The following is a 13,638-nucleotide window of genomic DNA, read 5'->3' as shown; positions in this document are numbered from 1 at the left end:
TATAGAGCTGTTAAAGAGAAATGCTTAAATATCATCTAATTTCCAATAAAAACTGCACAAAATCAATGCAGCCTCGGGACGAGTTTATACTTCACCGGGCAGCAGCTTCTAAAGAAGAGCTGAGCAGCAGCACCTGCAAAAGTATTTTTGAGGGGGGGATTAAAGGCATGAGCCCCTCCCCAGGCACAGGGACATGCTGCAAATATAAACGTGGGGACGTGCTGGGGACAGGGTGGCTCTTTGCAAGGTGGCACCTGGCTCCCAGAAGAGGCCACTGGAGCTCACAGCTCGCTCTGCCCAGACGGGGATGGCGATCGGGGGGGCATGAGTGACCATCACCCAGCAGAGCCCCCCTCGCACGGCTCCAAGGTAGGTTTGGGGCAGTGGTGGCATTGCCACCCCTCAGTCCCACAGCCACGGGGTGCTGAGGGGACACTGCCATCCCAGGGACCTCGTTTGAGTTATCTGGGGGGGCTAGGAGGGGGCGCAAGGTTTAAATCGGCCCCTCTGGAGGAGGCAGTGCTGCGGGCTCCTGCACCGCGCTGGAGATTTCCCTGCGAGAGCGACAGTGCTAATGACAATAATGCAGCTGTAAATCAGGCTGCTGCTGCCAGGAGCTCTGCACATCTGGGTGTTTTACCACAGCCTCCCGGGGTTTTGGAGCCAGGAGGGCTGAGGTCTCCCCGGAGCGAGCACTGAGTTCTGTGGCAGCTGAACGGGGGGGGGACAAGCTCTCTCCAAACCCTTCTCTGCTGCGTGTTGTGCCCCTCCCTGTGCCGGGAATGAGTTTTCCCGGCAATGGGGAGCTGCAGCAGGCAATTGAAGCCGTTTTTAATAGACGCACTTGATCTGGGGAGGGAAATGCTGAGTGTTTTGTTCAATGAGGTGTGCTCTGCACGGGGAGGATGGATGAGGGCCAGGCTGCAAGGGCTCACTCTCACCCTTTCTGGGGCTCTGGTCTGTGCAGGGGCATCCCTGCTGAAGCAAGGGCACGGCAGGATGATCCCAGGCTTGACTTTTGCAGGATCAGGCGCTCAGATCCCCAGGGATCACAAAGCTGTGGTGACAGGGGATGTGCCCAAGGCCCTGCAGCACAGCAGTGCCACAGCAGAGGCGTTTCCTCCACCACCCAAACTCGCCGCCTGAAGGCAGCAAGTGCTTTACAAGCAGTTGAAACACCCTCGTTTCCCTTCTAAGCCCCACCAGGGGGTTCTCCCCCTGCTCCTGGCCAGCCCCAGATGTCCCACAGCTGTCCTGGCTCCTCCCTGCAGTAAATCCTCAAATCCGCAGCAGCATCCCGACATTGCTCTCCACTCCGGGTGCAAACAGCACTTGGCTGGGCTGGCAGGAGCCCAGGCCCCGGGGTTCGTGTGCCAAGGGAACCTTTTGTCTCTGCTCTGGCTGTCCCAGGCTATTTTTAACCCTGGCCCCGGACTCGAGTGCTCATATGCAAATAGATGCAGATTGAGAAGGGCCACGGGGTGTTTCAGCACGCTCCCAAGGGCAGTTCAGTGCCAGGCACGCACATCCACACCCCCACCAGCGAAATTAGCCCGGGTCTCACCCACAAGCTCTGCTCAATTTACCCAGGGAGGCAATCCCTGCCCGGGGAAGGGCATCCCTTTGGCGTGAGCAAGGACAAGCGGAGGCAGGATTCCTCCAGGTCACCACAAAAATATTGCGGGGAGAGGGAGAGGAGAGGGAGAGGAGAGGAAACCAGGGCTCTAGGAATGCAACCCAGGCCGAGTTCCTGAGGTAAATGATCCCTCCCCGCCTCTCCAAACCTCCTCCTGTGCTGGCTGAAGGAGCCCAGGGATGGCCGGGGTGTTTCTCATGCCAGAGCAGAGCTTGGAGGAGGTGGCTCAGTCAGTACCAGAGGGGGGAATGGGCACACAAAGGCTGGGTGGAGCAAAACAGCAACAAGTGGTAAAAGCAGGGGTGGGGGAAATGAGGGAGTTTGGAGGCTCCAAAGCAACAGAAAGGTTGGGGACAGCCAGGTGGGAATGCCAGCCTTGAGACAAAGGGGAAAAGAAGGAGAAAACAGGGAAGACCACCTAGGATGGCCTCAAATTAGCTGCCAGTGCTGCTTGCCATGAGCAGGGACCTTAAGGGGTGTCCTTCACCAGGAGCCCCTCAGCTCAGCAAGCCCCATCCCTCATGGACACAGCAGGGAGTTCTTGGGGCTCCAGGGCCAGAGATGGCTGTCACCACAGCCGTGCTGGGGACACACAGGAGAACCTCTGGCAGCAAGGAGGTGTTGGCTCAGGGGTGCTCAGCATCCCCAGGAAGGTCCCAACATTTTCTCCCCGCCTCAAGTTGACTCCACACAGAGCGAACCATGCAGCATTCCCCCTCTGGTTTAACATCCCAAAATCTGCTTTGACCAGGTTTGTTCTCCACAGAGGTGGGTGGCAGGGCTGGCAAGGGGAGGCTTTGTCACCCACAGCCTCCAAGTCACGAGATGCCAGCCTCTATTCTCATCCCCACCATGGATTTCTCCGGTGACCTTGAGGAAGGAGCCTGGGGGAAGTGGGAACATGCTCTGCTGGCATCCAGTGTTGCTTTCTCTCTCCTGTACAAGGCACTGTCTGGGAGAGCAGCTTCCCCTGCCAAAGCCCCAGGAGGATTTGGACCTCGCTGGCCTTTGCATCCCTGCAGGGCCATCCCAACATTCCAGCCCGGGCCAGTAACACATAGCCCAGATTTTTCCACGTTGCAGGGCTGGAATCTCATACAAGCACCTTCATGAAAAAAAGAAAATAGAGGGGGGGAAAAAAATCCTCCCAGAGCTCAGAGAACACAAATAAGGTTACTGGGGATGAACAGACAGCAGTTGACTAAATTTCTTTCTTTTTTTTTTTTTTTTTTTTTTTTTTTTAGTTTCCTAAACCCTAGGCACTGTTTTCCTCCCAGCCTAAACACCCCTGTCCCAAGTTGGAGCCTCCAAATAATCCAGCAGTTTAATCCCAGAGGTGCTGCTGCAGCACGGCCCGGTGACCGCCTGACCCTCATTGTACCCCGTGTCCATCATACTCCAACCCCTCTGGAGTTACAAATACTCCACAACAGAGCCTGGACGGGATTATCATTAGACAATGAGCCAAGAGGATGGAGCCCCTGAGCTATAAAAGCCTGGCCATGCCCCCAGGCAGGACCTGCAGCCCAGGAAGCACTGGCATGAGCGAGGCACCAGGAGCCAGGACAGGAAAGCTGAGCATTTCCTCCAAATCGGACCCGGAGCATCCCTTGGCACCTCGCGCTCCCATCGCCAGGTTCTACACAGCCCTGGTCACGGGAGACCTGAGGAGCCTGCAGGTGCTGACTGAGAAATACCACCAAGATGTCAACCTGGTCTTTGAGATCAGTAGGAGCCAGCTGGAGTGGCAGGTGAAAAGCCAAGCCTATTACAGACTCTCAGGTACTTTTCCTTTGCAGGCCAGGCCAGGAAAATGACATCAGTGGGCATTTACTAACCCTGAACAGGAGAGGTGCGCTGCATCTCGGTGCCTTAAGTGTGCCCAAGGTTTCTGGCTAGCCCACAGTTCTGGCCATTAATATTCATCACTTTGAATATTTTCTTCTCTTCTGCACCTACTAACCCAGTGGAAGCGTAAAATCTGTGCATCCACATGATTTCTTCAAGCTGGGATTGGACATTCTACAGCTTGGGAATGCTTTCAGGGGGGCTCACAGCCCAAAGATGCCCTCAGGATGGTGGTACCTCCTGAAGTGATGCTCCCCATGGTCCCAGGTGCTCGGGAGATGGTCCAGGAGATCCTGGAGCTGCTGGAAAAAACAATTCCTCACTCTGGCTGATCCCAAACCCAGCACCACCCAAGCCCAGCCCTCCATCACCCTCCCAGCACCCTCCCACCTGCTTTGGGTGCCTTCAGTCCCAGCAAAGACAGCTTTTCCTTTCTTGGGGAATTCCTGAGCTGCCTTTAGCTCCTGCCAGCCACTTGCACGCAGGGCTGCGTGCCCTGGTGGCCAGCGGGCCGTTGGCTTGCCCACCTGATCCCACCTGAAATCCCACTCCTGGGTGAGCACACACCCAGGGGGCTTTGTTTCCCCTCAGAGCCACCGAGTTCAGCTGTGGATATTCTCAGCTCAGTCAGAGAGAAAGAGAAAGGTTTTCTAACCAGGCAAGAGCCGGGGAAACAGTTGGGAAAGAATGTAAATAATTCTCTAATCTATCTTGTTATTCACATTGTTTATAGCTATGCTCTGCCACTGTGCATCATTCACTGCACACCAATGGTGTGACATGTTTTTACTCTAAGACCAATGAAATTAGTCTTCTCGATGTCCTCTATATAGAAAGCGGTATATTTGAAATAAATCAGAGCTCATTTTCTTTGCCTTCTGATCTGGAGTTCTCTGTTCCTGTCCTGCTCGACAGCGACATGCAGCCGGCCCCGAAAGCTGCCAGAAAAAAACGGGAAAAGCCCCGCCAGGAGCTGCTTCGGCCAGCAGGGGATGGGAGTGCAGGGGCAGGAGTGGGTCAGGTGCAATCAGAGCCCCCATCCCCGTGTCCTGCAGGGCTGTGGGCGCTGCAGGAGAAGCTGGAGCTGAGCACCCCTCTGTGCCTCGCCGCCCAACACGGCCACCCCGACTGCCTGCAGCACCTCCTGCGCCGCGGGGCCGACCCCGACCTGGCCCCCGGGGGACAGGGACCCCTGCACCGGGCCTGCCTGGCGGGGCACAGCGACTGCGTGGAGCTGCTGCTGGAGCACAGGGCCCAGCGCAACGCGCAGAGCGAGCAGGGCACGGCCCCGCTGCGCCTCTGCACCTCCCGCCACTCCCTGCGGTAAGGACGGCGCCCCAGCATGGGGCAAGGATGGGGCTTGGAGCCACCTGGGGTGCTGGGAGGTGTCCCTGCCCTGGCATGGCGTGGGATGGGTTCGGCTTTGGGGTCCCTTCTGCTCTAGTTGAGACGGAGACCGTCGCCGTTGAGCAGGAGGGGAACAGAAGGACTCCAAGTCAGAGGGCGAGGAATGAAACGGATTTATTTCAAATGCAGCGCTCTATATATAGAGAACATCGTGCGGGCTGATTCCATTGGTCTTAGAGTAAAAACATCCCCCACCATTGGTGTGCAGTGAATGACGCACGGTGGCAGGACATATCTATAAACAATGTGAACAACAAGAGAGATTAGACAATTATTTACGTTCTTTCCCGGCTGCTTCCAAGGCTCTTGCCTAGTTTAGAAAAACCTCTCTCTTTCTCTCTGGCTTAGCTGAGAATAGCCATAGGATACAAAGCAACAAGCCAGAAGGCTTCAAACTGGTTTTATTTTACCATGCATGCTTTTTCTACAGTCTTACAAAGCTCAGGAGTTCACACTTTGCTCATTGGTCAGGAAAGACAAAGTGCTCATTGGAATAGGCAGTTGCAGGTTTCTCTTATGTATTTTCTTATTTATCCTTCTTTCTTTCTTGGTTTCTCCGTCAATGACCTTGGTAGGAAATTCTTCCAGGGGTAAACATGGATGCTCTGATCAAACTTCCCTCTGGCTCACAGAAATCACTGTAAAACCTCTTCCACTAAAAAGCCCTTCCAACCCAAACCGTTCTGGGATTCCGTGATAACCTCGCTGTGCATCCCTTGTGCACACAGCCCAGGAGTTTTGCCTGTGGGAAGCAGAAAAGATGCCATGAAGCAAAAAAGATGCCATGATCCATGGTGAGGTTTCCCACACACTCCCACATCTCCCCACTGCCACAGCAGAGACAAAAAAAAAAAAAACAAAAACAAAAACAACAAAAAAAAAAAAAAAACAAAAACAAAAACAAAAAAAAAAAAAACAAAAAAAAAAAAACCAAAAAAAAAACCAAAAAAAAAAAAAACCAAACAAAAAAAAAACCACAACAAAAAACGTTTTGGTGCCAGGCACATTTCACAGCCAAAGTCTTTTTCCTATGGACAGGAGCAGCCCAGCCTCAGCTTTTCCCTCCTCCTCTTTCCTGACTATTTCCCCTAAAATCAGGATGTCCTGCAGCCCAGACCCAGCCCACTTCCCCTGGAAGATGCTCAGGATGGGTTTATGGGATGTGGAGCAATGCTCCCACCCCCACACAAGCCACGTAGGGATCCCCCTTGGTTCACAGGCAGGGCTGAGGCTCCTCCATGTGCACCCACATCCCACCCTGGATCAGCATCACACAGATGAGCATAAAAAACGCCTGGAAAAATATGGAAAAATACAGAAAAATGTGTTTCTGTAGGACTTTAGGTGCCTGGATAGTTAGACACACGGAATGAGGGTATTTTCCTTTTATTTTTATAAAGAGCTCAGCCACTTGATAGTAGCCTGATGAAACTGCTCAGGGCCACAATGAATTCCATCACCCGACAGCTTCCCTGAAAAGCCAGCCTGGCTTCCATCCTCTGCCCTCCAGGCAGGCAAGATTACCTGGAAGTAGGTGGTGAAAGCAAGGTTCCAGCATATCACAGACCACAACACAGGGAGAGAGTTCTGGAGAAGGGAAGCAGCCAGAGAGGGAAAGGTTTGGTCCCTGCTTATCAATAAGAGTCTCTGCAAGATGTCCAAAAATCAGATATTAATCACCTTCTGGTTCAGCCAAAACTCTAGGGATGAATCCAACGCATCCTTGGTGCCGTGAGGGCTGGAAGGGGCGGGATGGGAAAGGGAGGATGCTGCAGGCAGCTCTGTGAGTCACAAGAGCTGGCTCTAATTCCTTCACCTGAGCTCCCTTTACACCTTCAACCTCATCCTCCAGCCCCCTCCTGAAACCCCAGCGCTTCCCTGATTTTAGGCTTCTCCCCCTGAAGAGATGGGGCGTGCAGAGGATCTCCTGGACCACAGAGCTCCAGGTGCCCTGGTTTTGCTTCCAAGCTTGAAAAAAAAAAAAACACCACTATTTTATATATATATGTGTTAGAGAAGGGATCTGTTCTCACTGATTTGCATGCTCCATTCCCTGGGAAGGCGGAGGGGCATGGCAGGTGAGCCAGCACAGCCACCAAGGGGATCAGACGGCCCCGACGTGGCAACAGCTGAGTTGTAAGGCCCGGAATATTGGGGCTTTATCATGGAAATGCCGCGAGCCCCTTAACTGCGGCGCTACGGGGGCTGCTACAATAACTCAGCCAACTCCCTTGAAAGATCAAAAATTAATAGACATTTCAGACAGGGTTTGAGGTTTCGACCACTGCTTTTTCAATCGCAAAGACTTTGCTAAAGTTAGAGACTGAGGAGGTCAAGCTTTGGGTAACACAAACATTTCCTCTTTGATTAGGGGGAGACTACTTTACCTCGCCTCCTTTTTTTTTATTTTATTATTTTTTTCGTTGAGTAGTAGATTTTAGGTCATCCTTAATTTTTTACTGACAACAAAGAGCAGGTCATTGACCTACATAGAGAGCTATTTTATTTTTCTCCCTCTCGATAACAATGGCCAGAACACCTATGTGCCAGGTTCTTCTGTATTCCCATATACTCGGCAATTCACCATGGGGGCAGGACTTAAAACCTTTGAGCCTCTCAGTGACTGGGATAAAAAAAAATTATCTGGGCTTCCTTCCAGCCATTTGAGCTTCAGAATCCATGAGATTTCAACAAAAAGGATATCAGAGCTTTAATCTAGGAGCTTTTTGAAGAGATGGGAAAAAAAAAGTTCCAGTAAAGTTCAGTCTTACCTTCTTCACTTTAGGAGCTGTTCATGCCAACGTCGGCCTATTTAGTAGAGTTCCTCTCCTTGACCTCTTTTTTACAGCCGAGATAATTAACATGGTGGGGTAAGATGAGTCTCTAAATTCACTGCACTCTCTCCCTGGCGCTCTCCCTTTTCCCTCTTAAAGCTGGGGATGATTAAAGGAGCCTGCCTTTATTGGCACCCCGAAAAAAAAAATAAAATAAAAATAATTGAGGGGGAGAGGAAGAGCCTCGGCGGCGGGGAGGGGAGGGGAGAGCGGGCGTGGGGCGCTGGGAAGGCGCCTGGCAGGGATGCAGGACACGGCTCCTGCCTCCCATCACGGCAGGAAGGGATGCTGAACATCTGGAGAGTCCTCCGTCAGATCTCCATGAACGTCCCAGGCTTCCCTCGTGGCCAGGGAGAGGCTGCCGGGAGAGGAATTTCCCTTCTCCAGCCTCGCACGTAAGGAAAGGGGCTCTGGGGAGCCAAGGGATGGGACAAGGAGGTGTCACCCCCGCTTCCAGCTGAGCAATTCCCTTCTCCGAGCCTTCCCTCCACCCTGGGAGCTGGAAGTGGAGTTCTCCACCTCCTCTGAGCCCCCAGAGCCGAGGGAGGGGGATGAAAGGTGGGGTGAGCCAATGCAGGAGCTCAGGCAGCGTCCAAGGGGCTCCACGCGAGGAGCACTGGGATAGGGAGCGAGCGCCAGGGACAGGAGGAGTGGGAGCAGTGAGCAGGAAACAGGAGCCGAGCAGGAGGGCAGGAGCCTAAAAAGGCACCGGGGTCGAGACAAGGCTCCCAGACGCCGGGGGAGATGGGTGCTGACCCAGAGGAGCCGGCCCCAGGCACCCTCCAGCTCTTCCAGCATCATCCTGGGCACTCTGCCCCTGTGCCTCTGGGAAATGAGCAGCGCTGCAAGGGAAAAAAAAAGCCCAGGGATTTGAAAAGGCAGCATTTAGCATCATCTAGTGCTAAACCTCCTCCTCTGCTCTGTTTAGCCTTGCTGAATGCAGCACTCGGAGCTCGTTTCGGGAGGCTGGGGAAGAGCAGCTCCTTCATGGGTCCTGACAGAGAAATGAAGAGCCCAAAAGCAGGCACAGGGCACAGCCACAGGGCTGGCCCTGCTCTCTGAGACGTGACAAAATCAGGCCTTTTGCAGATAAACCTCGCTCCGACCCCGGGGACGGGAGGAAAAACCAAACAGGAGTTTTTTCCTTGAGGAAACCGGGGCCTGAGTGGGTTTTGGGGACGGGAATTTCCCCGCAGCCTCCGCTGCCCCAATCTCCTGCTCCTCCTGCTGGTTGTTCTTCGCATCCCATTTCTAACAAATCCCACTTTCCCTGCCTGGCTGGTTTTCATCCCAGCCAGTGGGAGCCATCCTGGCTTAAGGAGGGCAATTGGCACAGCCTGCCCTGACTCTCTGATGGGTGAAGAAATAAAAAATCAATCCCAAATAATTTTCTCCCCTTCCATTTGATCCAGGAGCCCAGGGCAGGGCGAAGGTGGAGCACTAGCACCCCTCACCCACCCCAAATTTCCTTTTATCTTAAGAAGTGACTTGTCCAAGCAAGGGGACATCACCTGCAAATGGGTTGGGAATGGCTTGGAAGTGAGTTTAAATTAGTCAAAATTAGGCACCAGGCTGGATGGAAAACGAAGTTATTTGTTTTGCTGCCGAATTTCTGCTGAGATAAACAGAAAGCTGAACTCAGTATTCCCAGAAAAGCTCTTTCAGTATTCCCAGAAAATTGGAGAGGAGTCCTTTAAAAAGCAGCAAGCCATTGCTGGGCCTTATTTAATGGGATTTTAGTCCAACCTGGTGGCAACAACCAGGGTGTGAGTGAAAATACAGGAAGGCAGAAACGCTGGTGAGGTGTTGGAGCTCGTGAATTCATCAACAGAGATTTTAAAGGTTAACAAGAGCATCTACCCAGCACCTGCTGATGCCCAGATGTCCAAACAGGAGGCAGATGCTCCTCCCAGGCTTTTCCATTCACTGGAAGAGATCATCCTTTGTTCATAACTCCCTGCCAACATTCCCTCTGTGCCAAGGGAGGAGCACCCAGGGGGAAAATTCAGTATAAAGCAGCTTGGGTTTCTTCCAGCACTTGATAACCAGAAAGAAAAACCCTCCAGGGATGCAGCCTCTGGGAATGAATGCCTTTCCACAGGAGAATATTTGGGATGTCTAGCAGGAGATGAAGAGGAACCGAGCTCCCAGGGTGGAATTCTCTGTAAGGGAAAAGCCCAGGGCACGGTGAGGATTCTGGGCTGGTGCAGCTCCTGGCTCTGCTGAGGAGCAATCCCTCTGTGCTGCCTGTGCAGGTGGGAATCCTCAGCCCTCGCCCAAACCAGGGCAATGTTTGTGCCAGGGCACAGCTGCCTCCTTGCCTGGAAATGCTTTAAGCATGATCTGCCCCTAGATAAGAAGAAAAGTAGAACAAAATGGGATTTTTCTCATGGCTAGGCTGCTGCATTTTTGCAGCCAAGTCAGAGATTTTTTTTTTTTTCCCATTTTTCCCTGCAGAACCATCATTGTTTTGCCCTGAATGTGTTATTTTAGGGTGCAGAGCTACCTGTGACATCAGGATTAAGCTACTCTGGAGAGGTCGCAAGAGAATAATTATATTTATTCAAATTCCCTGCTGACAAGGATGGACAAGACCAATAAAATAGACTGAGTGTCTGAGTGATCCCCTCCAACAGCAGCCAACAAGCCCCAAAAAAGCCTCAGGGAGACAAAACATTCCTGAAGAACGAGATTCAGCATCCTAGTGCAAAAAATGAAATTGGAAAGTAAGGGCCTGAGGATTTTGGGAATGGCACAACCCCTAAATCCACTCTCATGCAACCACACCCCAAGCAGAGCATCCGTGGCGGAGCCTCTGGTGAGGGCTGGCACCTCTGGGAGCATTACACCTGCCCAGGCTGCAGGAAAAGATCCCGAAGGGTTTTTTCCTGGCAAATTCAGGCTTGAGATGCACGGGTAAAGCAGCCCAGGGAGGTGTTTGTAGATCCTGCACTGCCGAGGACGGTGAAAATCCTCCCATGAAATCCGTGGGGGGGTGATGAGGCAGACCCACAAAAAGTCAAGTATATTATTATTAGTACTAGTAAGATCTCATTATTTTATTGCTGGTATTTTCCCCACACGCGTTAGCATTCCCCTGGGCCAGGAAAAAACAGGCAATATCCTGGTGCTGTCCTTCCTGGAGGTTCCTCTTCTTCCCCATCCCTGCTGCTGGAAGGATCAGGCTGGGAGTTCTCTCCCCCTCGTGCTGCCTCTGTGTCAGCCCAGACCCTCACCCAGAGCTCCAGCGACACCTGAGCTGAAAGAAAAGATGAAAATTAGAGAGGCAGGGGGGGTTAGGGGTTGGTGCTCCTCCCTTGGACTCCATGATCCTCGTGGGTCCCTCCCAGCTCAGGATATTCTGTGGTTCTGTGAAAACACAATCCTCTGGACCAGGAGCACAACACAGGTGCTGGGGTCCCTCCAAGGGAGAAGGAAAATCCACTTTTACATCCAAGCAAGTGGGCCTGGGATGGTCAAGGGGGTCAGGGATGGTCAGGGATGGTCAAGGATGGCCTGGGACAGTCGAGGATGGTCAGGGTGGTCAAGGATGGTCCAGGACAGTCGAGGATGATCAGGGTGGTCAAGGATAGTTGAAGACAGTCAAGGATGGTCAAGGATGGTCAAGAATGTTCAAGGTATTCAAGGACAATCCCGGATGGCCGAGGATGACCATCCATGCGTGGTCATCCTTGTCAAGGGGCAGAGGGAGATATTGCCCAAACCACCGCTGCCCTCACTGTGGAGGGCACCAGGGCACAGTGCCACCCTGCCCAGCCCGTGCCGCTCCCTCCCAAAATCCCTGAGTGCCACAACCCCAGCTCCAGCATGACTTCCACCCTCTCCCCACATCCCTCATGGATGCTCGCACCGCCCCTAAAACCCCATCCTGGAGGCTGACCCCACCTTCCTGCAGGTGTGCCGAGCTCCTGCTGCTGCACGGGGCCGCCGTGGAGCTGCCCAGCGAGGCGGGCGGGGACAGGGCCCTGCACGTGGCCGCCAGGCACCGTCTGTGCCACCACGCCCGCCTCCACCTGCGCCGCCGGGCGCGCGTCGACGCCCGCAACGCGCGCCGGGAGACGGCGCTGGGCATCCTCTGCGGGCAGGCCCCGGGCGCGGGACACCATTCCCGGCAGCTTTTCCAGCTGCTGGTGGCCCACGGCGCCGACGTGGACGCCCGGGATGAGAGCTGGAGGAGCCCCTTGCACCGGGCGTGCGGGGCGGCCAACGCCGAGCTGGTGCGGCTCCTGCTGCGGCGCAGCGCCGACGCCAACGCCATCGACTACGACGGCGTGTCCCTGCTGCGTCCCCACCTCGCCGTGCAGCTGCTGCTCAACCACGGCTCCCGGAAGGTTTGGCCTCCAGCCTTCGTCAAGGTACCGGCCCCGAAACGGCGCCCGGAGAGCGCCTCGCGCCCGGGGGCTTGAGGTTGGGAGCTCTGGGACGTGTAAAGGCGGCGGGGTGGGAGAATTTGGGAGAGCTGGGCAGGGAGAGGGGACTGTGGGGTTGGGAGCGATGGGAAGGAAGGCCCAGCAGAAGGGCAGGATGGAGCCAGCACGGCTCAGAGGGGTTTTTCCCTGCCTAGGGAACATCAGAGACGGGCTTGGCTCACGAGCTGCCTCGTGGCTCTGCGTTCCATTGATTTTACATCAAACCATAAAGAAAATATTATCCTGCCTTGGCAGGCACAAGCCAAAAATGTAAATAAGGAGCAAGGACTGCATCCAGAAGAAGAAGTGCCTCAGCAGGGCAGGACTTCCCATCGCTCCAGAAGGCACCAGGAGAAGCCCCACGCCTGCCCGATCCCCTCGCGGGGCTATGCCAGCCTGGAGCGGGGTGGGGTGGGACAAACCCTGGCTGCAGCAGGTGGCTGCTGTCCCCTCCGGCCCTGCCCCTCTGTCTGAGCCCTCACACCGTCCCTGCACAGGTGCTGAAATCCTGCGCGGCCGTGCCGGAGGTCATCGAGGTCCTCTTCAACTCCTACTCCCAAATCCCGGTGTCCCAGGAGTGGGCCGAGGCCGTGCCCCGCGAGGTGTTCCAGGTGAGGCAGCTCTGCTGCTTTGAGACCCACGGAGGGCGTTTTCCCCACAGAACAGGGGTTTGTTTTCCCCACAGAACAGGGGTTTGTTTTCCCCACAGAACAGGGGTTTGTTTTCCCCACAGAACAGGGGTTTGTTTTCCACACAGAGTGGTTTTCCCCATCCCCTGCCCAGACTTCACTTGGGTGGAGAAAAAACAGAAGGGATGTTTCCTAGAGCAGCACCACACACCCTGATCCTCCAGGTTTGCACCCATTCCGCTCCACTGTCCTCAGACCCCACGTCCCTGCCCCAGCCTGCCATAAAATCCACTCTCAGCCTCTGAAGTGACCCTGCAGCCAGAGCACTTCCCAGCAGGAGCCCATGTCACCCATTTTTTTTGGAAAAGCTCCTCCTTGGACGTGCAACAGGTACAGCCAGCCCGCTCTGGGATGATTTGGGATTGCTCCTGGCCCCACAGGCCGTGAAGGATGGCTGGAATGCCAGCAAAGCCTTCAGGGTGAATGGGAGAAAGGATTTTTTTCCCCAAATTAAGGAAAGGCTGAGGCTGCACAGCCAAATCCTGCTTTGTTTCCCTGTCTCGGGAACAGGGTCCCTTCTACATCAGCTTTCTGTGGGATGCTGCTGCACCCTCCCCAAGGCTGGCTTTCCCCAGAGTGCTTCCACAGGAGAATTCCAGCCCACAAGGTCCCAATGCCACAGGAGAATTCCAGAATCCCTCGCCCACCTTTTCCCTGTGTCGGTGTCCGGACCCCGCACCCACAGCCACGCCTGGGCTCCTTCCCTTCAATCTTCATCCCTAAACACCTCCAGCTTCTCCAGCAGCTGGGAGAAGTGTGAGCCCAGGTGGGTGACGCTGGCATTGTCCCCTCTC

General features: G+C 54.3%; 2 protein-coding genes across 3 annotated transcripts in view; one reads left to right on the top strand and one right to left on the bottom strand.

Annotated features, from left to right (window-relative positions):
• The first annotated feature begins 3,177 nt into the window (after positions 1-3,177).
• ASB18 (ankyrin repeat and SOCS box containing 18) overlaps positions 3,178-13,638 on the top strand; it is a 10,652-nt gene continuing 191 nt past the window's right edge. Inside the window, exons 1-4 of the mRNA XM_053947219.1 lie at positions 3,178-3,418; positions 4,540-4,807; positions 11,642-12,101; positions 12,653-12,766. Of these exons, the coding sequence (XP_053803194.1) occupies positions 3,178-3,418; positions 4,540-4,807; positions 11,642-12,101; positions 12,653-12,766 (1,083 nt within the window). The remainder of the gene's footprint in view (positions 3,419-4,539; positions 4,808-11,641; positions 12,102-12,652; positions 12,767-13,638) is intronic.
• Positions 10,904-13,638, bottom strand: part of AGAP1 (ArfGAP with GTPase domain, ankyrin repeat and PH domain 1) — a 341,321-nt gene continuing 338,586 nt past the window's right edge. The window contains exon 19 of one of the 2 annotated variants that reach the window (XM_053947217.1): positions 10,904-10,984. In XM_053947217.1, the coding sequence (XP_053803192.1) occupies positions 10,945-10,984 (40 nt within the window). In that variant the 3' untranslated portion in view covers positions 10,904-10,944. The remainder of the gene's footprint in view (positions 10,985-13,638) is intronic. The other variant, XM_053947218.1, reaches the window with a different exon arrangement.

Source organism: Vidua chalybeata, chromosome 7 (assembly GCF_026979565.1).
Source record: "Vidua chalybeata isolate OUT-0048 chromosome 7, bVidCha1 merged haplotype, whole genome shotgun sequence".
NCBI classification, from domain to species: Eukaryota; Metazoa; Chordata; class Aves; order Passeriformes; family Viduidae; genus Vidua; species Vidua chalybeata.
Note: the sequence above shows the minus strand (reverse complement) of the source record. Positions and strands in the feature narration are given on the sequence as shown.